The sequence below is a fragment of the Chenopodium album genome, chromosome 10 (assembly GCF_948465745.1).
Source record: "Chenopodium album chromosome 10, dcCheAlbu1.1, whole genome shotgun sequence".
Taxonomy (NCBI): Eukaryota; Viridiplantae; Streptophyta; class Magnoliopsida; order Caryophyllales; family Amaranthaceae; genus Chenopodium; species Chenopodium album.
The window spans coordinates 2,649,146-2,676,573 of record NC_137843.1 but is presented as its reverse complement, the minus strand read 5'-3'; the positions used below and the strand labels follow the sequence as shown (position 1 = coordinate 2,676,573).

Sequence of the window (27,428 nt, the reverse complement as noted above, 5' to 3'; positions counted from 1 at the left end):
AAGGGGAGGCCATAATTAAAAAATCTGGAGCAAGGTGAAACGGTACGGTTTGAATGAAAAAATAAAGGAAAAGGTCGATACTCGTACCTTATATGGGTAGATAGTCTAGATACGGCCTTAAAATAGGAACAAAAAAGGGGTCCATGACTCATGTGGTGGAGCAAGGTGTCAAAAAAAGGAATCAAGTACTTGTTTGTATTAAACGGGGGTGTCAACTGTCAAGTGGTAGCAATTGCACATCTATCAGCTACTTGCCTAAACAATTCATCGCAACATTCAACCCAAATTCATACAACCACCCATTTCTTCTTCTTCTTCTTCTTCTACTATTTTGCTTTAATTATTGTATCATCTGAATACTATAATAATAATAATGTCTGTTCCTCTTATCCCTATCCCTTTCCAAGTTTGTCTCTCTTTCTCTCTCCTTAAATTACAGTCAAAACACCCAATTTAGGATTTTTTTTTTAAAATTTAGTAAATTAGTAGCAGCATTTAAATTGATTTTGATTTGTAGGAAGAAACTAGTAAGGAGCGGAAGAGTAAGAGGAAGTACGTCAACAGGACTTGGTCTTGTTCTTCTTCTGATATTTCTGTAAGTTGTTATTCATTCTATGATTGCTTACTACTCTCTCCGTTCCTTTTTTGTATTAACTAATGTTTATCGATGAATAATCATGGTCCGTCTTTTAATCTATGTTAATCGTAAAGAACATGCATTTGTTAGGATGATTATGGTTCCCGGGGTTAATTCATGTTTAGCTGATTCAACTATTCGTTGATTTTCTTACTAATTACTTCATCCATTTCTTATTAGTTGACACGTTTCTTTAGTCACGTTTGTCAATGCGCAAATCTAAAGGTTAATATCTTTTATACTGAAAAATTAATATTTTCAAAATATATACGGGCGAATTTAACAAGTCCCAACATGACTATATTTTTTATTACGTATAAATCACAAAATACGGTCAAAGGAGAATGTGTGAGTAGTGTTAAAGTCAAAACATGTCAATTAAAAAAACGGAGGTAGGATATGACATTGCTTTCTATTTTCGGATATCATCAGAAAATAATTGGACTGACCCGTCCCTTTACTTTTCAATGGCTGTGTGCCTGTGCATATGTCCGAGACTGATTTTAAATATGTAGGGGATGCATGGATTTTAAGATTTAGGGAGAGAAAGATAGAGACCCGTGTGACAAGTACTCCGTAGTTTGCAATTTTTATGGAGCCGAGGTTTTAATACGATTTCCGTTTCATATTATTTACAATGATTAGACATTTTCCTCTTTACTTTATGTCAAATCGAGAGGTAGTAAATAATATGGTCTATACGACTAGTATAATGTTTGGATACCCTATTTGTGAGGTGGTTGAAATTTTTTCTAGATTGCAATCAACCTTTAGTACGAGTAGTAATTTTTTGTGCTTTTGACCTGAAAAAGTTAACCCCTTCTCTCCTACAAATAGTGTTAAGGGAGAAATTCATCCGAGTAAATAAAGAACAAAAAAAATATTGGATTTGGTACAATCAGAAGCGTTCTATCTCTGAACACTCTTAACATAATATTTGGTGTCATTTTGTACCAGCATACATTTAATTTGTGCTGCTATGTATTATATACAGTATAGTATGTACATTTCTGTCAAAAGAATCTATATAATGGTACATTATTTGGTGCTGTTATGTATAGTATGCTGGCACTCTAATCCTACATGAAATGATGAAAGTGCATCCTAATATGCTCTGGTTGACGTTACATTAAGGACATATTAGTGCTCTAGATAGAAAAAATTTCCTTACTTTCAAATCATTGAGATTTGAGAAAAACTTCATGTCGGTTGAAGGTTATAGTACTGCATAAAGTAAGCGAAGCTAAGTGGGTAGGGACGCGACAGGGGCTGGGGTCACGTAATTAGTCCTTTAAATGACTTTTTAGAGAATGTTACTTTCATTGCTGTTCAAATTATTGGCAAATCCTATTAACATATTCTTGTTTGCCTCTTGCTTTTATTTAATTTAAAGTCAAATAGTTTATTTCAAAGTTCTTACAACAGACTGGTGAATATGTCCTTTGCAGGGGTTATGGCATCAGCACAGGAAGCCCAAAAGGTTGTTCTAATTGTCTGAAGAATTCAGTTAAATTTAATCATCTATTGTCTCTATGATCTGTTATTTCTGACATAACTGCTGGCTGTTTTCTTGAAGATGTAAGCTTAATGTTCAGAAAAATCTCAATGTGAAATCTAAGTCCTTTGTTGCTACTCAAGCTGAAGAACTTCGATCCAAATTGGATCCGAGATATCCAAGCTTTATTAAATCTTTGGTGAAGTCACATGTTACTGGTGGCTTTTGGATGGTAAGCATTAGTCTAGTAATATGTGAAACTCCTTGATTTGGCTATTGCTGAAATTTGTATTGCTTATTCATCCAATTTGTTTGATTTTTCGGGATACAGGGACTTCCTGCGCCATTCTGCCAGAAGCACTTACCACCGAAAGACACCATCATAACATTGGAAACTCAAAGTAAGAAGCTATATAAGACAAAATATCTTGTAAGAAAGACAGGTTTAAGTGGCGGGTGGAAAGGATTTGCTATTTCTGAAAGATTGTTAATAGGAGATGTTCTTGTGTTTCAGCTAATAGCAGACGCCAAATTCAAGGTAATCTTGTCTTAGGCATATCTTGTTGTTTCTTTGCATGTTAAGTTTGATATATCTGCAAAGGTTGTGCTAGCTACTTCAGACTCTAGAGAATTCGATAGTATGGTAGAAATATGATGAGTGTAAAGCCTATTATAAAAACATGGAATGAGCAAAATTTGTGAGTTTGGTGGGGAGATAACAAAACTAATCCTTCATAATTTATTGCAAGTCTTTCAGAAAGAAGATTTGGTGTCGTATTTATTTAATTAATTCATCTGCCTCAAAAAAATAAGGGGAATGAACAAATTTTGAACTAAAGATCTCGATTTTGATTACACTTGTTTCAAGCACAACGTTAAACTAGCAGCTGGTGAGCATAGCTTTGATTGTACTTTGATCTTATATTAGCTATATAAAATCCTTCGTAGGTCTACATAGTAAAAGAATATAAAGTGACTGAGGTAGATGGAGCTTTGTTCCTGCTAAAATTGGATACTCCCGAAAAACAAAGTGATCCTGGTAGGTTTGTCTCAATTTTTAATATACTTATAACCCCTCTGTCCCAGCTTGGAGTTATCATTACCCGTAATAAAATTGTTTTTCCAGCTCGATGTTGGGATCCACATTCACTACATAATTTCTCTCTAATTTTCTTCATCCTGTCCGTATTCCTTGAGCTGGGATGGAGGTAGTATATCCTAAAGTCTCAACCATACTGATTATTTCAGTCTGACAACTTCACCACAGGAGCCAGAAAGTGTATAGACTTGCCTCAAGTTGATCAGAGAAGTATGCAGCCACCTGAAAACTCAGAAAGCAACAGTACTGAAAATTCGTTTAGATCAAGAGTTGCTGATGGTTTCCCGATATGTGAAGAAGCAGCTTTAAGTCCTAGTGCTGTTTCAACATTTGATAACTTTAGCATTGTAATCAATGACTTGCTTAAAGACTATGAGCTCCCTCGACATATTAAGTGGAGCTACTATAAACTGTGTTGCAGTCAGGACAGTTTGCTTCATGCCAATCTTCCACATTGGATGAACCATATTTTGATAGGTGGAGTCATAATTGAGACTGTTACCATCGCTGATGCTTTAAGACAGTGTGATCTTTCAACTTCCAAGGAAGAATTTGCCATTTGGGATAAGACTGTAAGTGCCCTTGAGCTTCTTGGGATGAACAACGGTTTTCTGCGTTCCCATTTGCACCATCTTCAAAGAATTGTGCATGATCCTGAAGTAGCCACCTACAAACAAAGATGTTTAGAGCTATGTTCTGAGAATTCTCACGCAGAAGATGAGATCAGGAGTCTTACGGCCAGACTTGCTGAATTGAAGAAGGCCCATAAGAAACGTGCTGCTGATATCGATAATCTGAAGTTGAAGATTAACAATAATGAACTCAAGTTTCAGGAGCAGGTACATGCCCCCTGGTGAATTGGTAATAACCTTCACTACGAGTAACGGTAGACAAATCCTGTCCAATCCCAGTTCTTTACTTTTTTGAAAGCCACCCTTAATTAGAAGGGAAACCCCAGGCCAGACTTTTTCTAAATATTAAAAAATTGCCCGGTCCAATCCAAGAGTGTGATTTATCGTAGTTCCTTTCGCCAAAAGTTGCAAGGAAGATAGCTGTGCATTTTGATAATGGTAGTAGATGTTTACTTGTTTCAAATTGTTGTGTAATTTGTAATTTTTTTTTTTTTTTTTTTTTTTTTTTTTTTTGTAGCTTTTGCTCTGAGTTAAGTATAAAACAAGGGACTCAATTCTTGCAAAATGTGGGGAAAGGGGACTCTATTTATTTTATAGAGAGAAAAGGGACTGGGCTAGAATGAGTTTGGATTTTCGGTGGGTTCTAATTAATTAAGGGAAAGAATTGAGTCCCCTTGGTTAAAGAATTGAGTCCCCTTAGTTAAACAATTAAGTCAATTTGGTCAACTAAAAAAGAGGAGTATGTTTTTTTTGTTTTTTTTTTTTTGGTAAATATTTTAATTTAAGACCAATAAAAAAAAGAGTTCCTTACTCTTTTTGGAACAAAAATAAAGCATAAAATTACAATACTTTGAATGTTTATTTTCTTCATCATCTTCATTACATCCTCGACCTTCTAACTCTACATTTCTCTTTAATTAAAATTATGACCATCTCATAAACTAACTCTGACTCACGTGGACTGTCAACCAACCTACCACCTAATATAATCACACCCATCCACTTGTTTATAGTTTGGGCATATTAGAAATCTCATAAAAGGATGCTTGACTTTCTTAGAAACTCTCCTTAATGACCTTCTATTGCAATATACACTAGGCTTATCGATAATTTTTTTTTTAAAAAAAAAAAAAAAAATTAGGGCCCTACAAGCCTTCACTAAAATTACGATGTGTGCTTCTACTACAAATGCAAGACAAATAAGCTACAAACCAGAGAGATGAAGAACATTAAAAAATTATTAAAAGAATACTTTATTTGGATAACAAACATTAAAAAAATTTCAAGAACAAAGCTTTTGTATTGTTGTTGTACTTTCTTAATTTCAAACAGCCATATTTTCAAAACAATTGGCTTAATGAAGGGATTGAATTTGTCTAGTTTAATCAAGGCAATAATGAGGGGACTTAATTCTTCTTGGGTTAAAGGCGAGTTAAGGGCCTGTTCATATTTACTGAACTGAGTTGAACTGAACTGATTGAAGCTGAACTGAACTGATTGGAACTGAACTAAACTGAATTGAGCGGAAATGAATATTTTATGTGAGAGGGAAATTAAGAGCTGAACTGAACTGAACTGAACTGAACTGATTGGAACTGAACTGAACTGAACTGAAATTAAGTAAATGTGAACAGGCCCTAAGTCACCTGAAAATACCTCCTAACACCAGAAATTTAACCCTAGTCCCCTTTTCCTCTATAAAATAAATAGAGTCCCCTTTCCCCACATTTTGCAAGAATTGAGTCCCCTGTATTATACTTAACTCCTTTTGCTCTGATATAATATATAAGGAAAAAGATATATGCAACCCTAAGGGCGGCATATAAGAAGCTAAAAATGGAAAGAATTGACAATAAATAAACAGTTATTACACCGATTTACTCGTGAATTGTTGATAAATTCCCAACTTAATACTAAAGAAGGAAGTATATTAAATGCTTATATGCAGCCCTTAGGGTTGTATATAACATTACCCAATATATAATACGGGTAGCTGATTAGAGAAATGCTCTTTGTTTTTGGATGTTTTGAGCTACTATTTCGGGAGGATTAGCAAATCCCATTAATTAATTGATTATGTAAAGAATTAGCAAATCCCACAACTTCACAAGTACTCTCCTTTGTTCTTTTGTTTTACGACCTATGCGAAATTTTATGCGATTGAGTTAAATTTGTTACAGTAGAATATTATGCGGGTGTGGTAAGTTTTATATGAGACAATATTAGGTATGGAGTGTGGACTGTGAGTTCTTTTCTTTAGGGGGTGTTTGGTTCAAGCATATTAGGTATAAGGTATGGGTTTGGAATGACCAAAACCCATACCTTGTGTTTGTTTCTTGAAATTTCATTTTTCAAACCCATACCTCAAACCCCCAAGGTATGGGTTTTTGAAACCCAAGGGAGGAGGTGGGTATGGCTCATACCCATACCTTTAGGTTTAAAATTAAAAGGAAAACCATCATTCCTAGATAAAAACCAAACACATGAAATCAAGTATCAAGTTCCAACCCCATACCACCCAGGTTTCATTCTTCATTCCAAACCCATACCATTGTTTGAACCAAACGCCCCCTTAAAGTGTTTTCACATTGATGTATATTGATTTATCTAATAAAAACCGACTAAAACTATATTTTCTTCTAAAATAAAAAAAAAAAAATAGATTTAATACACATTTGCCTTATTAAAGAATTTGGAATGAATTTCATATCATTACCCTTGTATTATACTATACAATAAAATAAGTAAATAGCTGATAGAACATTAGTACTCGTAACATTACTCACGAAGCAAAGTTTGGTCTAGTGGTAACTCTGGTAAGTTTGTCACCTCAATCAAACCTCACTAGAGGCAATTTGGGGAGGAGATTTCCTTATTATTTCCTCCCATTTTTAAATTGTCTAACCCGCTAACCTGAGTTAGATTGACCTATAAGAAGTTTCGATCCGATCTCCTTATCCAAAAAAAAAAAAAAAAAAAAAAGGGTTACAGTACTCCCTTTGTCACATAGGCATTACAAATTAAGGTGGAGGGATAAACTTGTGACATATCGTGTATACGGACTCTCAATTTTAACCCCTGATTTTGGGGAGGAAATGTGGAATATTCAATTATGAACTACGAGTAAATGGAAGAGTGAGCCAAATGTCAAGAAAACGGTAGAGAATTAGAGATCGCTGACGGAATTGAAGTCGAAGCAATTAACATACTCTGTACTCTTTCTTAACCCTAATTCCCAAATTTTGGTGTAAAATCTTTCATTTTTAAACACTATTATCAAATTTAGCTACTGAAATTGTTATCAGGGTCAAATGAAGACAACTGTTGTCAAGCTTAAGAGGAAATCGTCAGCTTCTGCGCTCAAGGTAACAAATTTTTGCGATTATTATCATAATTGTAACTTTAATTTACTCTAATTACATAGGATCAAAATCAAATTAAATTATTGTACAAAATTGATGAAATGTATGCATGAAGAAGTTTGTTACTGGTTTATAATTTCCTATTCTTTAATTTTTGATATTGGGGTTGAATCGCAAGAATTTAGCAATTTACCCAGTCAAATGGAGTATGAAATTAAGTGCGAAGGCACCAAATTTCCGCGGGAAACAACGTTAATGGTGGATGAAATAGCTTATAGTATTACATGGACTACAACCAAAAGAGAGGGACACATGTGACGAGGAGAGAAATACTACCTCCGTTTCATATTATTTGCAACGATTAGACATAAAAATAATATGAAGCGGAGGTAGTATAGAACTCACTACTCACTCCGTTTCTGAAACTTCGACTTGGCATCCTCTTGTTTCTAGGAAAGTAGGAAAATGGCGAGTATAAATGTATAACAAATTAAAAAGTGTGTGTTTGGTTTGATGTAAAATGCTTTCATAGATTGTGTGAATTTTGTGTGTAAGGTGGTTATTTGATGCTGTCAAAAATTGAATAGATTAAAATTAGTCGAATTTTATAAAATACTCAACTCTCATAATTTGGTGGGTGTACAAAAAACTGTGTTTGTAAAAGTAATAAATTTGGAACTTCCTTAAAAGAAAAGTGTTGCGATTATTATGGAACTGAGGGAAGTAAAATTTCTAATTTGTTGGTGTGTATTGAAATAATTAATTGATCTGTATTTTACAGAGTTTACTCCATCCACACAAGGAAGTCAAGAGGTTAGTGAAATATCATTAGCATTACTTTGTAGCTCAATGGTCTTGTCATTTATTTTATACTAATTGTCAACATGTGGGCACTTCTTTAATCCGTAGGCAAAACGTTAAGTCATCGATACTCTGTCAAGCTGAGGAGCTTCGCTCTAGATTAGCGGTTCAATATCCTAGCTTTGTAAAAACAATGGTGAAGTCCCACGTTGCTAGCTGTTTTTGGATGGTTAGCACTATTCTATTTAAGTCCCTTTTTCATGTTGACTATGTTACATGTACTTTTCATTTCAATTAGAGGACACCTGTAGGATTCTTGCAGCTCTAGCATGGGTATGAATCTGGCCATTTAGATTTGGCTTAAAGCAGGCTGTAATTTGGAAATGGCTGAGTTATACCTTTGGATACTTACCCATGTTAGATTTGTGTAGCATATTCCATGTAATGTAAAAGCTAGGCTAATTCTGATGTTTGAAGGCCAGAGATAGTGTAACCTGTGCTAACTCAGTTTTATCTTCATTAGGGGCTTCCTCTTTCTTTTTGCAAGACGAATATGCCACAAAAGGATACTTTATTTAACTTGGAAGTTGAAAATGGTAAGCAGTACCATGCAAAATATCTTGCTAGAAAGTCGGCATTAAGTGGTGGTTGGAGAGGATTTTCTGTGGCTGAAAAACTGTTAGAAGGTGATGTCCTGGTATTCCAACTAGTAAAGTCTACCAGATTTAAGGTAGTATTTTGGATATGTATACTTTCCTTTCCTCATTGTATTTGCTGTCCTTCACAGTCTTGATTCTTGACTGCTTTGTTTATTAACTTTTATAACATTGCACGTGTCTAAGCTTAAGAGTGTCAATTCAATATTTCGTTAATATGAATGGGAATTGCAACTGGAAGAGCATGAATAGAAGACTGGAAGTTTCACCTGGATCGATAATCCTGGATACAATGTTGATGACTCAATCTGTGGCTACAGAATTGTATGCCAAGTAGGTGTGGAAACTGTGGGATATAACTTAAAATCTGCTTATGCAGAAGTAGATTTGAAGTTAGTAGAAGTCTGAGAGAAGCTATGTTACACGTGTCAACTTTAAGTATCTAGAAGATTTTAGTGGAGTGTCAAGATGTCCCTATTCATGATGGACTATGGATTTGGCCTATGTAGATACTTGAGGAGAGGCACCATGTGAATGATGAAGGACTAGTACAGGAAGGCATTGTTGAATGGAGTCTTATACTTGTATTTGTTTATGTTCTGAAACTGTATTTGTTCTTAGGCAGATCCAACGTTATTATTTGTTATTGTCAAAAAGCTCACAACAAGTTTAGCATAACTAAAAGAGCCTAGTTGTCTAATTTTGTCATATTTCAGACTTCCTAAACTGGTATTGCATAAAGAGTGGGAGATTTGAGTGGAACTCAGTATAGTCATGTGTTTTGTTGAACAACTCAGCTTGGGAAATAGATGATGCAAAGATATATCTCTTTTTTAATTGTGGAACATCTCTTCAGAGGGTGAAGCTTTCTCTCTGAATTGCTTCTCAAGCTGAATTACATTATCTGAGTCATATAGTTTTCATTGTTATTTTCGTGTGAAAATCCTTATTGAATCTGGGTTTTATAGCATCCTCAAATCTTTTGCAGGTATACATACTTAGGGAAAGTAACCTGACCGAGAATTATAAATCTCGTGTTATACAAAGTCTCCCAACTGAAGTAATACGAAGTGGTATTGTTGACTCAATTTACATCTTATTCAAGTCATTTTTGTATCGATTATATCTTTAAATGGAGAGTGATACTTTGATTTGATTTGATTTATTTATTTATTTTTTTTAAATTTTTGTACGAATTTTATGTTCAGGTCAAGAAGTGGGCACCCTTGAGCATGCTATTGAACATCGACCTTCTTCTCTGTCTGCAGTAGCTCAAGATAAAGACCAAGAGTTTCTCTCTGAAGATGTTCCTCATATTTTTCAGCAGGCAGAAAAATTAAAAGAGAGATCTGGATTAAATCCTGGAAATTTCAAACATGTTTTGCTATCTGATTTCTTTGTTATTGATAGTGGTATTGCAAGCTTTGAGGAGTTCCAAACTGTAATTGCTGAAGAAAGAGTATGACCTTCCTTATGATATCAAGCAAAGCTATTACCAACTTTGTTGCAGCAAGGACACATTGCTTCATGTCAATCTCCTGAAAGGCATTAATCCTTTTTTGATAGCTGGAAGCATCATTGAGACTGTCAATGTTGCTGCTGTGATAAAAAGCTGTAAGCTCCATAACTTTAATGATGAATTGCCTATATGGGATGAAAAACTGAAGTCCCTCAAAATGCTTGGGATGAATGTCGGATTTTTGCGCAGTCATCTAGACCGCCTTCAAAGGATTGCCTCTGACTCTGAGGCTGCCAAGAACAAGCAGCAATATCAGAACCTATGTGCAGAGCATGATGTCTCTGAAAGTAAGATTAAAGATCTTGAAGCAAAACTTAACGAGGTGCTTAGGGTTTTTGATAAGCGTTCTGGTGATGTTGAGGAGCTGAAATTGAAGATTGAGAATCACAAGACCAGGTTTCAGAAACAGGTCAGTGTTTCATGGTGGTGATACTTTCTTTCTCTAGTATATACTCGTTCTAGTTATATATACCTGTTATGTGCAGTTAAATCTCCTTATGTATGTCTTGCATATGTATAGCCAAGGCAATTTTGCATTTTGGTAACGTTAGTGCTTTTGGTTTACCAAGGAAGCTTTTTGTAAATAAGGTCTCTACTCTCTAGGATATATGAAGTACATGCCAAGATATTGGCTTATTGTATGGAAACAATATAGAACTAGCGGTTTACAAGTGATTTGATAGTAATATTGCAATGTAGTATAGATAAGTACGGAGTAGCTGAAATTGATCACTTTGTCGTAAGGAACCTACATATTTGCAGTGGCTTAGCATCTGTTAGCTTTTGGGGGAATTTTTTATGTGAACCTGTAAAACTCTTCAGTAACTGAAGTGGTACTTCTGGTTGATCTGAGATGTGTAATATAGTATTTGGTCGAACATATTTGAGGTTAAAGAACTGCACTTTGGCTGTATACTAAGGGAATTTATCTTATATTCTAGTAGTGTGATCTCATTCAAGCATAGTTTAGACAGCAAACTAATGAAGTCAAGAAACCATGAGGGTAACATGCTTCTGAGTATTATTAAGGTTTATTTGACTAAACTAATTAAAAAAAATTCTAGTCTAAATCCATCAAGCTTTGCTGAATGTAGATCTAGTAATATTGACCCCTATTATACTCAAAACTGGGTTTTCCGATTTAGACTGGTCGAATTTGATCTAGACCCAAAATCTAACTACTACAAACCTGATCAATCTTTCTAAATAAGACTTATTTTGCTATAGACTCGAGTTGAACTGTTGAAGAATAAGGTTAGCTTATATTTTTGGACGTTTTCTGTGGTAGTTGTCATTATTACAGTATCATTATTAGCCTCTTTACCTGTTTAGCTTTACTTTGGTAATCTACACCTTGTTTGAGGAAGTCAATAAGCAACACCATATTAGAGTACACACTTGGGTGAACTTAGAAATACGAGTTAATAACTTCATACCATCTTACTCAAGTTTTAGATGTCTCATACCTCGGGCTCTAGCGCTAGAGTTATTATTTTGTACAAGTATTACGGAGTACTAAAGGTAGAAACTATTCGGGGTAATAAATCATCGGGACTATGTGGGAGTAGAGTACTGTATATGCAAATCTGCCTTAAGAAGATAAGAGTATTCCTTCAACCTCAATTCACAATCTAAAAGGTGCATGTGCGTTAAGTCTAAATCATACTTTATTATACGTTGTAAATTTGAGATCAAAGATCCAACAATTGATAGTATTTTTGTTTTTTTAAATGGCAGCAATCAAATGAGTGTTGAAATAGTGAATTTGGGATCCATTATTTACTTTATTTTGGCTGCATTAATATGGGGTTGGTTATTTTTTTTCTGTTATTCCGCAAAGACGTACTCTGATATTATTTGGTTATTTATCTGATTTGATGGTTTTATTTTTTTATTTTTGACTTGATGTCGATTTTTTGGAACCTTTCTTTTTGAATTCCCATCACCTGGTCGAGTGAAATCTTTTTAATTTGTCCGAAACCAAGATGTTGCTTTTAACTTATTTTCACAAAATTCAATAATGTCACTGGAAATTTTCCGTTATCTTACATCACAAGTGCAATTTGTGTAATGAGGGTGATGGGTCCAAGTATATTCCCTCTCTTTTCATCATTTATTTTCCTGTTTGTTTTTTTGGCTTATCAAATAGTGTACTTGTTAATTCACCAGTTTTAAAGTTCGGGTTTATTGCAAATGAGTTTAGGTTTGAAATCCGTCTACATTCATACCTGAAAAATACGAGTATATTTGCATCCGTACCAAAAAGAATACCTTCAACATCAATTAGTTAGTACTTCCTAGTTTTTTGTACCCATCTTGTCCATCTACGTCCATATCTAAAACAAACTTACTGCGTATATACAAACTTACATTAAGGTTGTTTGCATCAATTACCTAATCAATACCCATCAACATCTATTTTCAAAACCCCATTTGCCTCCCTGCCTTAAAGCAACCGTTTGCATCAATTAGCCATCAAAATTTCCAAATCCATCGACATCCATATATCTTACAACCTTGTCTTATGAATTCCGTCTTCTTTAATTAGCCTTTATACCTAACATAATTACATCAATTTACCTTTTAACTCTCTTTCCTCAAAATTCAAATAAAACTGTCATTTTAACGATCAATTTACACGTATTGAGATATTCACACACACAAACGAAATTCGATTAAAAAAAGTATCGAGACAATGAGATTAGGACTATTATGATGATAATGATGTTATGATCCGCAAAAGGTCTGTTTATTAGACCAAAGGGGGGAAGGGTAGTGTTTGAAAATCAAAGGTAAACTAGTTGTTGATTACATACCCAAGTACATTAGATTGAAATGAAGGTACATTACAAGACCCAACTACAAGTAGAACAGATCTAATCATCCGAAGCTCCGAACCAATAGGAAGAAAGGAAAGAGAGAGAAAAACCTGCATACAATTTTTTTTTCCCCTTTTGTACATGAAAACACCTAAAAGGACAAATTTCTAGGACAGAAAACACTAGAAAGTCCCCCAAAAAAGGTGATTAATCAACCCACTAACCCACATATTAGCATCCTCTAGATTCCATAATAACCTCCTCTGAAAAATTGAAGGTAAATAGAAAAAATAAAAATAAAAAAGATAAAAACAGTCAAAGTTGCACCTTCCCTCTATGAACAGTACACCAAACTGATCTCTGTAATTAAATTCCTATCTCCATATCATTGCTACTTGAACCTTCATTGCTCACCATTTCCTGAAAATTCAACAAATAAACATTCAGAATTCAGTAAATCTAGCCAGGAATGTGACTATTAATTCCGGATAGAGGAAGTATTCCCGTGTTTAGTAAAACTAGTGCATAATTTAAGCTGAAAAGTGAGTAAAAGGTTAAAACCTGAGGAGATTTGGCAGGATTTGGATCTTCAAGTGAGAAAGAAAACCTTTTACCAGAATCAAAAGAAACATCCATTTTCTCAGGCTTTTTAGACCCAATGTGGGACTTTCTAAGACCCAAGAAACCCTTCCATCTATTAGAAGAAGAACCCTTAGGAGGCTTAAGAGAGAAGCCAACATCATCATCATTAACAAGAAGCTCATCTCTTAAGGTCCTCTGACTGTTTCCGTTTCCGACACCATTTCCGTTGTCTTTGAAGGGCAAGAGCCTGCCTTTAGAGAAGAGTTCATCAGCAGTAGTAGTGAGGATATTAGAATTAGTAACAGAGAATTCAAAATCAGAAGAAGCAGGTGGTGCTAATTCTGATCTTGTAAAATGATGGAGATTGTGATTGTGAGATTCAACAAAGTCATTAGAGAAAGATATTCTAGGGCTCATTGGAGGAAGAGGAGGCTGAGAATGAGGAGGATGAGAGTTGTTGTACATCTCTAAACATGCCATGAGAGAGTGAAAGAAAGAGAAAGAGAGAGAATTGGTGCACTGAAACAAGAGAGCAAAATAAGGGCCTGTTATTATTAGTATCAGCACAGCATTACCAAACAAAAAGGACTTAGTTTTTTCTTTTTTTTTTTCAATGTTAATTAATATTAGATGGACCCAATATTAGTGTATTGCCCTCTGTTTCTATCCTCTTCCTTTAACCCCACTTCTCTTTCTTTCTCTCTCTTTGGGTTTCAGTATTTTATATCACAGGCTTTAAGGCTGGACAGAGTAGGAGCCTTTGAAGTTTGAATGCTTTTCTTTATTTTCAATTTAGGTTTTATTTAAGGATATAATAGTGTAACGTAGCCCTTATGATTATGTAAAAGCTAAATTTAATAGAATTAAGATAAAGATAACACACCCTTTGAATTGGATGACTTGTCCCAAGCGGTTTTATTGTGTTTGAAAGTTGGTATTAATGTCCAATAACGGGGCTTGGCTAGGGATTTTGGGATGGTTCTAGCTTTGAGAGGGTTAAAAAGTATACATAAGGGTTAAAAAGTATATATACTTCATATGTGATCATTCAAATTGAACCTAACTACTACATTAAAGAATACTCCCACGTATAGCCTTTTACAAACTTATGACATGTTCTCTTCACCTGAAATAAGGTATTGTGATCTAAATTCTATTAATTTGATTAAACTTTGACCATATAATTTGAACTAGTGTCTTCCGGTCAGATTATACGGAATAGTAAAAAACAAGTACCCCATGATAAGTTCACGGTGAAATGAATATATTTTTACATTCAACGCGCCCGGGTGATGGTAGTTGTTTTAAAACTGTTAATGTACTTCATGCATGATATGATGTTGTTTTGGCAAGACATAAAAGTTTTGCATTGAATGGCTAGGTTCATGGTTGAATTCATGACTCATAGAGAAGATGCTCTGTTCCTCCTTTCCTTTGCTTCTTGTCCGGATGCTCAGCCTTTTAGGAGCTACGGAGTACTAATTTGATGCCATTATCATCAATGGCTCTCTTTTTATATCAAAGTTTTTCATATTTCTGAATTCTGACCAAAAATAAAAAGAAATTGGTGTTACTGATAAATGGTGAATTACAAGTGAAATAAATGATTGGGAATTTATGTGGATGTATTCAGTCCACAGCATACGAAAATCCAAACAATTGGTCCACAACATACCAAGAATTCAAATTGAATTTCATAGATTAACCAAGAAACCAGAAGATCAACATGCCATAATTCATAAAAAGGCAGTATGTTTGAGACACTAGTACATGTGATTATATGCACACCAAGTACTGCAGTACTATGGTAGGCCCCTTTCATATGGTTTCTCAAGTACATATAAATCAATGTATTTATTCAGAACAATCATAGGTTAATAATCATGATTGGACCATAATGCCTTCTAACCCCATCATTTGGAACATTAGGTCTGTATTAGTCATACATGGATCGTCGCCTATTCATACATTGACTAGGCGAATACTCGTACTAATTTTGAATGTGTGATTGTTAATAGTCCAATACGTAAAGTCAATTAGAGTAAGTGAGGTGGTAATAATCTAGCTGTGAAATGGTAAGAGTTTGAACAAGAAAGATGGGGTAAATGAAAGGAACAGGAGTGTATTAAAAGAAATCAGGGAATTTATGAAAGGAAATTGGATTGTTGTTGCAAAAGAGGAAAAAGGGTTTAAATGTGATTAGCTGGGAAATATAGGAGAGAGAAAAAGAGAGAAGGATGTTATGATTTTGATTGGGATTTCTTTCTTTGTATTCTGGTAACAGTTAACCCAATAGGAGTTGGGTTGGCATATTGTGTAGGGGCAGAGTTGACCGAACTTTGACTTGTAAGTAATCAGAATATGAGCTGGCGATACTGACTCATCAAACTCACCACGTGATTAACCCATTGGTCCTTTTTTTTTTTTTGCTACTGTACCCCTTCTATTCTTCATTGGATTTTTCCATCTTTTTTTTTATTTTTTATTTTACTGCATTGATCTATTTTATTTACTCCCAGATTTTTTTTATTTTTGTTTTTTTTGTACGGATTATTGGTATTACACATTTGCGCTATTGCATACCAAGATTAATTAGGATTTAGGAAAGCCAATATTGATATTAATGCCCATTTTTCTTATGGAGAATTTTGTCATGCTCTTCATCTACAATAGTTTACTAGCAATAATCTTGGCATTGAGCTTGATATTCGAAGAGTGTTATTACAAAAGTCGATGAGTGACAACTTTTTTTTGTAACTAATGAAAGATTGATGCAGAACTTTAAATGAATTTCATACTCCCTCTTTTGTACATATTTTGTAATTCTATGAGTTGCACATAATTTAGGACTTTATAATATAAATTGGCTTTAATGAAGCATTTTTGTATTCTGTTATGAGCTTTATATTACATATTGAGGTAAATAGAGCAAATTTATACATAATAGTAAAAAGGGTTGGAATGAATTTTATAATACTTTGTATTAACTTATAGTATGAAGTACAAAGAAAAGTGAGATTAATCTAAAAGAATATGAATATTGTTTGTTAAAAAAATAATTATTGAGAATACATCATGATTGTCAAGACTCAAAAGTGTATACTGTATGATTCACCAATTCTGAAAACAAAGTTAAATAATTAGTCCATTATCTTAAAATCAATAATAAAGTAAAACATCATTGAAACCCACTTTAAAACTGAAATACTTTTTGTAATGTAGTGAATTAAATTGTTGGATTAGATCACTCTATAGGGTAGCGGCCGAAAGGATATAATGTAAGTAAAGTAAAATGAGTAATCACATGATTAAGCATTAGGTGGATTAAGGAACTCGAATAGGGAAATGCCACGTGGTGGATTCCCCTTAATTAAAAAAAGGATTAAGATGGATGACTAGTCAAAGTCATTAGAAACCTGAAAGTTGTATTTTAGGCTTGGCTTAAGGCTGCTGTCCATCACTTTGGTCCCCCAAAATTGAAGCATTTTTTGGTGTTTTCTGTATTAGATTAACACTACTTCTTTTTCTTCCTTTTTGGACCGTATATTACAGTCCACTTAATTTTTTAATTATTGGTGAAGTATAAATCGTACTCTAAGTACTGTATTAGTTTAGATTGATTGATAATTAGAGAATTAACAAGTCTAAATATATAAATATAGATCTCGAAAATCAATGTGAAATCTGAAAAAATTCAGAGGGTAAGATAAATAGGAAGGTTCTTACGAAGTGCATGTAACCAATCACATCAAAAACCCACCAAAACCGTGGGTAATTGGATCATTAAGTAATATTCTGGTGTAAATATAGAATATAAAAAGCTTGGAATTTGTGTTATTTTTTGCTTGTGTAACAGTCCAACGGCTTACTCGATGCTGAAACTTCACATGTCTGTTTTCTTATTTGGCCTTCCGCTTAATCCACAGCCCAATGGAAGACCCCCCCACCCCTAGGCAATTTCGATTTATTACTTATCCGTTTGAATTTGAAATTAAGGTGAAGAGAATACACCTTAGAACTATTACTTCATTCGTATTTTAGAACATTAGCTCTCATCAGTTTGGATATGTAGATACGAGTAGTCGTGTATAAGCTTATTTTGTTATACAAGAAGCTAGGCTTGCTTTAATTTTTTAAATGTAAATTGTCGAATAATTCATGTCTATATCTTCTTATGTTTGTATATTGTTTCACTACGGATTACTTTGAATTTTTACACTTCCACTATGATAAAGTTGTCTTCCTTACAAAGAATTGAGTTCTTGGTCAATTACATAGTATATCGAATATGGATTAGGTTAACACGAAAAACCAAATTTGTACGTTTAGAAATTGATGACCTGGAGTGAGTTTAAGAGCATTAACAGAGGATGCACTTTTATTATCATCTACTATTTAACGTACATGTTAGGACCAAAAGGTTAGAATAATGGTTTGTGTATATCGTGATAAGATTGATAGTCGTGATGATAACACTCATCACGCTTTCCTTCATTTTGTTAGTTGACTCATATTTCACCTTTGCACTATTCGCATAATTTAGTTTGACCATCTTTAGTGATTAAGGAAGAAAATAAGTTTGTTGGATTTAGGACATGTTCACATTTACCGAGTTGAGCTGAGTTGAACTAAATAGAGCTGAAATGAATATTTTATAAGAGAAGGAAATTAGAAGCTGAATTGAAGAGAACTGAAATTAAGCTAAAGTGAAAAGACCCTTAGATATAGTCATTTTATGTATATTTTTAAAACACTAAGTATAATATTATATAATTTTATTCATTTATAATTAAATATATTGATGGAAGAAATTATACGTTGATATCTATATGTAAAAAAGTTGTGTCTACTAAAACATTTGGTGCGTGGAACTGTGGAAGCACTACTTGGTCAAACTGTTCATTTGTCTCATGTATGGGTTTGCCAAACTAAATGTCTAAATGTGCCATTGTGTCCAGATGAGTGCTTCTCATTCATCCATTGGGCTACTATAGTTAATGGGCCTGCATAAGTATGCACTAATTTCAAGTCCAATGGACTACTGCTCAATTATGGTTTAATTTTCAATAAAAGGCCCAAAAAAAGTTAATTGATCTTCAATCTTCATGTAATCCCAATAGTAAATTAGTAATGTCATGTGTGATGTGTCTCATTTGTTTCTCATTCTAAAAGAGTTGATAAATACAGTAACTATTTGGAAAACATTACTCACGTAGCCACGACCTTAAGCTCCAAGCCTTGAACGAGCATTCTCAAACTTTCAAGGTTTTCAAATTATTTGAAGAAATGAAATATGTTAAAATATGTCTTTAATTTGTATGCATGTATTATTGTATTAACGTATCTAAAATTACTTATTTTTATTCAAGGTAGAAAATAATGTCCTTAAATAAAGGCATTAGCTTTATCAATTGTTTAGTAATTTATGTACTTTAAAGGGTGATTCCGTGATTGTATTATTTGTATAAACTAGCTGAATTAATAATGTTGATCTACATCTACATGTGTTTTATTGAAATTGTCACCAAATTTAGCTTCTCTTATAATCTTTCTATATGCAGTATATTCCTTGTTTTCTTCAAACCCCCTTGTATCAATATTAGTATATTACACAAAGAAGTAGTGAAATAAATTTTCGCAGATATAATCATTTACTTGTTTTTTTTAAAAAAATGATACAGAGTACAAATTATGAGTAATATAATAGGATGACAGAGTATGAACTGATTAAGATTGCAGCAACACCAAAAAATTGTAAGTACTGTATTTTTATTTTATTTTTTTTAAGTTGTAATCTGTAAGCTTAACAGTTAAGATTTGGAAGATCAAAACTTGAAGTACACTAATTTCAAAGCCTTAATTTAAGCGCACACACGTTTACAAGCACACAAAATCTTGCAAAATGCAATGAAAAGGCACAAATTCTAACTTCTAGGCAGTTTCCAGCTCAATTTACCTTGATAAACAATATTCATATAAAGTATATACTACGAAACTAGAGTAATAGTAGAGTATAAAACATATTCCTGTGCCTTAACCATCAGATTAGGCTTTGGTTGAGATGCTTTACTAATATGGTATCATATTTCACTATATATATCATGGTATAAATTCATATATAATGCACAAAATCGATAAATATGTATGCATCATCATTTAATACTGGTTCCACAAAACAAACACAAGGACTTCCGTACCCTGCACCACCGATGAACAATATTGCCGCGGGGCAGCCATATTCGTCGCATTACAATGGTTCTTCTGTTGTTGGCCATGGGACGGGTCCATGGTCTACCGGACTATGTCACTGCTGTGATGACCCTGCTAACTGCTTGGTCACGGCCTTTTGTCCTTGCATCACCTTTGGCCAAATCGCCGAGCTTGTTAATCAGGGTGACCCTAGTAAGTAGTACACTAATACTGCTCAATTGATTAGCCTTTTTTCATTCTTCACGTTTTGATCTTTCATGGATTGGTGAATGCAGGTTGTGCAGGAAGTGGAGCAATATACGCGTTGCTAATGGGATTCTCGGGTTTAGCATGCTTATATTCATGCTTCTATCGGTCAAGGTTAAGAGGGCAATATGGGTTGGAGGAGTCACCTTCTGCTGATTGTTTGGTTCATTTCTGCTGTGAGCCTTGTGCACTTTGCCAAGAGTATCGAGAACTCAAGAACCGTGGCTTTGACATGGGCATAGGTAACAAATTTATTTCATGCTTCATCCCCCCCAAACAAACATGTTGAATTCTCGGTTCAATGATGCTCAGTTTGAACCTTAATGACTTTGCTGATTTATCCTCAAATAGTTATGTTCAACATATAATAGGATTAATAGCTAATAAGTAAAGTAGAAACTAGCGAAAAACTGAAAGACAAGTAAGGTTATGTACTTATGTTGTGTTAGATAAGTTAAATTTAGGAAAAATAAAGTGCAATGAAGTTCACAATTCAAAGGAACATATATACTAATTGCATACTCCATTTTCATTCATTACATTAAATTAGTAATTTTAATGAGGCTTCGGATTTTATATTGTAACAATTCTAATTGAATATAATGACTTGTATTATTGCAACTTATGAAGGTTGGGAGGCTAACATGGAGAGGAAAAGGGCAACAGTGGTTACAGTAGCTCCTCCTGTGGGCATTATGATGCGCTAATCGATTAGCAGCCAGATGTTATGCACTTAGTTAAGATTTTGGCTGAATTATCCTGTGAAAATAGCCTTGTTCAACTTAATCCGATCCCTAATATTAGTATATGTATCACTTTTTATTTAGTTGTATGTAATTCATCATCAAATTAAGTTCATATGCTAGATGAATAGCATTTTATATTTATTCGATCAAAGTATGTGCATAATCATCTAGAATAAATTCAATGAAGCAAAATACATATATACTCGTGTTTAAGTATATGTAAAAATTATAGAGTATTCATGGAATGATGGAGGAGTGATGACTATTTTTTTAGTACGCGTATCATTCTGAAGTACACCAATCAATATTAATTAGAATTGAATCTCAGCTCAATGGGTACACTTCGAAATTAAGAAATAAAAATACAAAGACTAGACATAAGTACATAACCATTGAAATTTGTTAACTTATTATCATATAGTAGTACGTATCAAAAAAACTACTATATCAAAAACACTAGAACTAAATTTGATAACTTAAAAATAAAATATCGGCTTAACTTATTATCATGTAATAATACGTAACAAATTAAAAAACTAAGTTTCGTTAAAAAAAACTAAGTAGTAAACTTCAAAGTGGTAGTCATCATGGTGGTAAATTCAGCTAAATTAATCAAGCCATCACCATCGTTATCAACCTCCCTAATCATCTTCTTACAAGACTCTAAGCTATACATTTGCCCCATCCTCCTTAATACTTCCATCAACTCCTTAGCACTTATCTTGCCATCACCATCAGAATCGAAAATTCGAAACGCGCTCTCTATATCCTTAGACTTCACCTTATTATTATGCAACTCCATGAACTCTTTGAAGTCGATGAACCCATCTCCATCCTTATCGGCCACTTGGAACGCGTTGGCGGCCTCCACGTCTGAATTGACCGTGACTCCCTTGCCGTTGATGGCCCTTAACATAGCCTTGAATTCCTCCTTAGAGATCTTTCCATCTTTGTTTCTATCATACGTTTCGAAAACTCGTTTCATTTCTTGCATGTTAGCTTGATAGGTTTTGGACTTGTTGACGTTGGATTTTTGTGTAGCAAACTTAGAGTTGCTTATTTGGCTACTTGTTTTTGTGAGAGAGGATTTTCTTGAGAGGTTGATACCATAGCTTTTGAGAAAACTCATTTTTGACATACCTCCTTTTTTTTTTTTTTCCTTGTTTCTGGATAGTACGTGTGTATGTGACTACTAATTTGTGTAACGTGAATATCTTTATGTGATTATGGTTACCCCGAGCCTAGCTCCCGACTATATATATACACATCTTGATAGTTACGTAACGTAACATACGTTGGTATGTATGAGCATATTGGATTTTGGGGCACTACGAGTAATGGATGACAGCATAAACTAAAAGTTATGCTTATCTTGTAATTCTTTGTAAAAATGGAATTTTAAGGAAATTTCTTGTTCAATCATTTTGCATTCAAATTAGAAAAGCACAGAATCTTAGGTAGCTTCCTATTCAATCAATTTGCATTCAACTAAGTAAAGCTAAGGAAGAGAATATGAGCACTAAGTAGGTCAAAATTTTAAAAGCTATCCGTAAGAATACTTTCTTTAATAAGTGGTTAGACGACAATAATAAATACTTCGTATCTACTAGTTGAGATTGATAAACAATTGATATTTAGCAAAATAATGACTATAAACTCTAATAACGTAACGGATAATCACAACTAAATTAAAATAAAGGCACCAAACAGGTGAAATATATGTTGTATTCAACTCATTGATAAACAACAAATCAACATAGAATTAAATAGGAAAATACAATCCTATACTACCTTCGATTTTTATTAATTGTAACTTTAGAATATTTTATATCTTACAAATAATATCCAAAAGTTGCCATTAAAAATCGGAGGTTGTAATTGAGAAGTTAGGATGATAAGAATGGACATGTAACGTACGTTGGAGTCTTGGAGATCGAATATATTAGTAGTACGGAGTAATATGGAAAGCTTACGCAGATTGTGAGGTGTGTAATTTTTCTGTGGGTAATCAAATTGCTGCCACTAAAACTATCTAGAATCTAAAAAGACAAAGGCAAAGTCGTAGATGCTTGAGAATGTTGAACAAAACCAGTACACATTATATTTAGCTTAATTAGAATATTTAAAGCAAAAAGATATAACTTGTCCAAATAAATCAAGAAGTACTCTTATTGATTATACTTTAATGTAAATAAAGTAACATATTATTATTATTGATACAAATTCTTAAATGCTCCTGGTTCACACTAATTTATTGTGGACCACTTACATTTAGAGACATTATGCTTGTTTTATTAATAAAATAAAGTCACTATATTAAAATAAAGGTTATTATGTTGAAATAAAAGTCATAATTTTGGTGTTATAAAGGCTATAAGAGGTTTTTTTTATGAATTTTTTTATATACTGGTCAATATAAATAATAAAGGTCATCATGTTCAATGTAACGTCGTACTTTAGATTCATAATACTACTATTAAAAGTCACACAACTTTTAATAAAGGTTACTATGTTAAAATTAGAGGTCACTATGTTCAATATAATGTTATTTGCGTACATATAAGTCTTGGGTTCACAATAATATTATTGTGGACCAGGTCTAAGCAAGATTTTTTAATTGATTGGGTTTGTCTAATCAGGAATGTCGGAAGTACTCAACTAGCTCAAAATTATTTCACACTTCGATCAACTAGCTAGCTTAAAATTTGGAAAGGTTATTGGAAATTAAAATAACTAGTTACCCTCTTCAAAAAAATGCATATAGATAATGCTTAGAATTACTCTTTTGCCAATTCGTATATCGAATTCTAAAGTAGTACAAAGTACAGTAGTATTATTTTAGTTGATGATAGTATTATTATTATACAAGAATAAGCTAAGTTAAAAGAGAAAAGTTTAGTTGTTAAACGGAGCTATTAAAGTCGATATATTGCTCCTTACAATTCGAAAAAGTATTCAATTAATTAGAGGCTAAAAAAGGCTTCACCCATCAACTTGCAGTGTAAAATTGTAAAGATAAGAACATTTTGCCTTTTTGATCTTTCGTTTATTTAGTCCCTTTGCTAAGTTCTCATCGATTTCTCAACCAACTCAAATTATAAAATTTCCTTTAGTGCTACAAATAATATTCTTATGCATATGTCCGTTATAAATATTATTGATATGGAGAATAGTTGATCATCACTTAAAATTCTATGTGCAAAATTAAAGGGGTGCATGGTACAAACTATAGAGCATAGAATCATAGATGAAACATAGACATTAATAAAAAGTGGTTTAAAGTATCTTGTATATTATGTATCACATAAATTAAGACATATAATTGGAAAAAATGTTAGAAATAAAAATTAAATACCAACCTCACTAAGGGTCTGTTCTCATTGACTGAACTGAGCTGAACTGAATTGAACTTATTAGTTAGTGATTTTTAACTACAGATTAGTGATCTTTGATTATTTATTATTATACATATGTGTATATACAAATATACATATTAAAATATTTAAGAAAAATATACTATATAATTAAAATATTTATGGAAAATATATTAAAAACATGAAACCCCAAAATATTTTCAAAACATATACTATTTAATTAAAAAATAAAATATTATTATGACAAAAGAACACAAAACACTTTATAAAAAATTATCACAATTATTTAAAAAAAAAAAAAAAAAAAAAAAAGCTAGAACGAAATTAAACAGAGTCACCCCCCCCCAACTGTATACCACTCTCTTTATTATTCTAATTAATACAATGTTATTATTATTAATTTATTATTATTATTATTATTGTTGTTGTTGTTGTTGTCGTTGTTGTAATAAGAGCTTAAAAGAATGAAATTTGGCTTTATATCATTAGCAATATTATTAGACATAAACTGAACTGAATTGAAGTGATTAGAGCTAAACTGAACTGAACTGAATTGAAAATAAATGTACGAGAACAGGCCCTAAGTTTGAGAAATTTGGCATAACACAATAATACACTAGATGCACATGTTAATCTATCCATTCGATCATTATGTGTTCATTATTCATTATGATTCGATTAGGAAACCACGTTATATATTATAGTTTGAAATGATACATTGTCTTATCTATTACAGGCTTGATAAGTAACTGCATGAGAGACTGCGTTAACAACCCTTGAAAAATTGGACAGCTGCAATGCGGAGTGTTTAGAAGATAGGAAACTGGCCTTTTTTAAATCACAAAAATTTGTCCCTTTTATTATAGAACAAATAAACGTTGGGTGAAGTACATCCATCACCTCATTTATGAGTAATACATATAAGCCTATAATAGTTGGTGAAATAATGATAATTATGCATCACATTATTGCACTATTATATGATCACTTTTCCATTTTATCTTCTTTGCCTAGCAAGTAAGGATAGTGTGCATAAACATAGAAAAACTTGACAATATAGAAAGATGGTATCTCCATTAATCAATATGTACATATATCTTTTTTGGTACCCCCTCCCAAAAATAATAAAACTCAAAGAAACCAAAAATGCCGAAACTAGGCACAAGGCCAAAATTATCCAGCTCACAAAAACCTTTTTCTCTTTAACTACTACTAAATTATGTACCCCAAAAAAAATAAAAGGAAAACCAAAAATATTATTGGACAGTTTCATTTTTAATCATCAATGGTGCTTGAACATTTTCATCATTTTCTTTCTCCAAGAATTGTGATTCAAGATCATCATTTTCTTCTTTTTCATTTGATTCTTCAAAATTGGAACCACCAGTGAGTTCTTTGGCCCGTTGGGCTTCACAGGCCCAATCAGTTCTTACCAACATGATTGCCATGAAAAGTGAGCAGGCTACCTGGGCAGCAAGCAGGCCTACCCAAAGGCCCAATAGGCCCATCTTCATGAAAAAGCTCAATGCAATAGCAACTGGAAGCCCAACTCCATAAAATGACCCTAAATTGATATTAGCTCCAAGTTTAGGCCTAGCACTACCCCGGAGCACCCCACACATGGTTGTTTGTGGGCAGTTTCCAAGCTCACACAACCCCAAGATCGGCATGGCGGCCGCGGTGAGGGCAATGACCGCCTCGTCGGACGTAAATGCCCTTCCCCAAAAGTTCCTCATTGTCACAGAAAAGGCCAAGGCAAGTACACTAGTAAAAATTGCACAACATAATGATATATTAGATGAGGTCCTTGCCTTATTTGGTTGGCCAGCACCAAGCTCGTTACCAACCCTAGTAGACACCGCGAGGCTAAGAGAAGACGGGAAAATGTAGATAAGCGAAGTGGCTTGGATTAGTAGCCCCATGGTGGCAACAGCATCCGCGGCATTAGGCAGTAGACCGGACATAACAATCATGAGTTCGTACCACCACCATTCCAAACATACCGAAATACAATTTGGAATAGCTAATGAAAGAATAGTAGACCAACCATAGAAACATTCAAAAGACCAACCTTGCCAAGTCTTCTTGTGGGTCCCAGTAATCATGATGTAAACCAGCATGACTAATAGTATGTTGAGGTCCATGATTGCCGTGGAAATGGCCACCCCTCGAATTCCGAGGCCTAGGTAGCTAACCATGACGTAGTTCACTGGAAAGTGAAATGACAAAGCTACCCCGGCGCTAACCACAAGAGGACGTGTCACCTTTTGTGACCGAAGATAGATTTTTATAGGGTTGATCAAAGCCATGAAGAATAAGTCCGGGAGGCAGTAAGCGAGGTAGGTGGCGGCGACAGAGCTAATAGCCGGGTCTTGACCGAGTAAGACGAGGATAGGCTTAAGATTGAGCCAAAGAAATGAGATTGGAAGGCAACAAAGGCATAAGATGACAATTGTACGTTGAAGAGTATGACCCATTAGAGTCCATTGTTTGGCACCGAAGGCTTGGGAGGAGATGGCGTCCATGCCCATGGCTAACCCGGATAGGATCGAGTAGCCGGTGATGTTTGCAAAGCCGATAGCGAGCGCACCACCGGCTAAAGCCTCCTTTCCTAGATGCCCCATGAAGGCCATTGAAATGGCTGACTTGCCGTAGGTTAGTAGACTGCTTAAAATCAATGGAAAGGCTATGTTGTAGAGTTGTCTCACCTTAATCACCACCTGTTTATACATTAATAATAATATAACTGTGAGATCATACAATTTGTGTACATATGTTTGCAACATTATTAATTATAGTACTAACCTCGGAGATTTTGAGCCGGGAAGATTGCGGCGAGTGGTGGTAGGGAAGGAGAGGAGCTTGAGAGGTGTTTTGCTTGTGGTTTTCCATAGGTTGGCTATGGTTTGGAGTGATAGTTTCCAGGGTGCTAAGTGCTTGCTTAAAACCGAACAAATATGCACTAATATAAAATATATGTGTTGATGTTACGTTGGTGCCTTAAGGACTAGTAAGTGATAAAGAAAGCGAACTAGCTTCGGTTGATAAGAACGAGCTAATTCTTCCCTTAAAAAAAATAGAGTTCCAAAAATTATAACGTGATTGTTAATACGTTATAATAATAATAATAATAATAATAATAATAATAATAATAATAATAATAATAATAATAATAATAATAATGATGTATGTGATTCTATACTTACACCTTAATTTACAGAATTAACCAATTAATCTTTTCTATTGCGTC

The 27,428-nt window shown here is 33.8% G+C and overlaps 3 protein-coding genes and 2 pseudogenes across 4 annotated transcripts; 3 read left to right on the top strand and 2 right to left on the bottom strand.

Annotated features, from left to right (window-relative positions):
• Positions 1 to 221: 221 nt before the first annotated feature.
• Positions 222 to 4,711, top strand: LOC145561935 (B3 domain-containing protein Os01g0234100-like). Its single transcript, XM_081622070.1, has 7 exons — positions 222 to 406; positions 518 to 595; positions 2,086 to 2,117; positions 2,214 to 2,364; positions 2,464 to 2,670; positions 3,081 to 3,171; positions 3,400 to 4,711. Exons 1-7 carry the CDS (start codon positions 374 to 376, stop codon positions 4,086 to 4,088), a joined length of 1,281 nt encoding a protein of 426 aa, XP_081478196.1. The 5' UTR covers positions 222 to 373; the 3' UTR covers positions 4,089 to 4,711.
• Positions 4,712 to 6,866: 2,155 nt separating this feature from the next.
• Positions 6,867 to 10,872, top strand: LOC145563103 (B3 domain-containing protein Os01g0234100-like; annotated as a pseudogene). Its single transcript, XR_014094510.1, has 7 exons — positions 6,867 to 7,075; positions 7,169 to 7,228; positions 8,007 to 8,038; positions 8,135 to 8,255; positions 8,550 to 8,756; positions 9,671 to 9,755; positions 9,891 to 10,872. The product of XR_014094510.1 is annotated as a B3 domain-containing protein Os01g0234100-like (transcript).
• Positions 10,873 to 12,922: 2,050 nt separating this feature from the next.
• Positions 12,923 to 14,168, bottom strand: LOC145563101 (uncharacterized). The gene is made up of 2 exons (XM_081623512.1): positions 13,582 to 14,168; positions 12,923 to 13,440 (listed from the first exon to the last, which is right to left on the bottom strand). Exons 1-2 carry the CDS (start codon positions 14,080 to 14,082, stop codon positions 13,387 to 13,389), a joined length of 555 nt encoding a protein of 184 aa, XP_081479638.1. The 5' UTR covers positions 14,083 to 14,168; the 3' UTR covers positions 12,923 to 13,386.
• A 5,574-nt stretch (positions 14,169 to 19,742) lies between these two features.
• LOC145563100 (protein PLANT CADMIUM RESISTANCE 2-like) lies at positions 19,743 to 20,945 on the top strand. Its single transcript, XM_081623511.1, has 3 exons — positions 19,743 to 20,004; positions 20,088 to 20,300; positions 20,689 to 20,945. Exons 1-3 carry the CDS (start codon positions 19,743 to 19,745, stop codon positions 20,763 to 20,765), a joined length of 552 nt encoding a protein of 183 aa, XP_081479637.1. The 3' UTR covers positions 20,766 to 20,945.
• A 183-nt stretch (positions 20,946 to 21,128) lies between these two features.
• LOC145563099 (calmodulin-like protein 30 pseudogene) lies at positions 21,129 to 22,024 on the bottom strand (annotated as a pseudogene).
• Between the last annotated feature and the right edge of the window lie 5,404 nt (positions 22,025 to 27,428).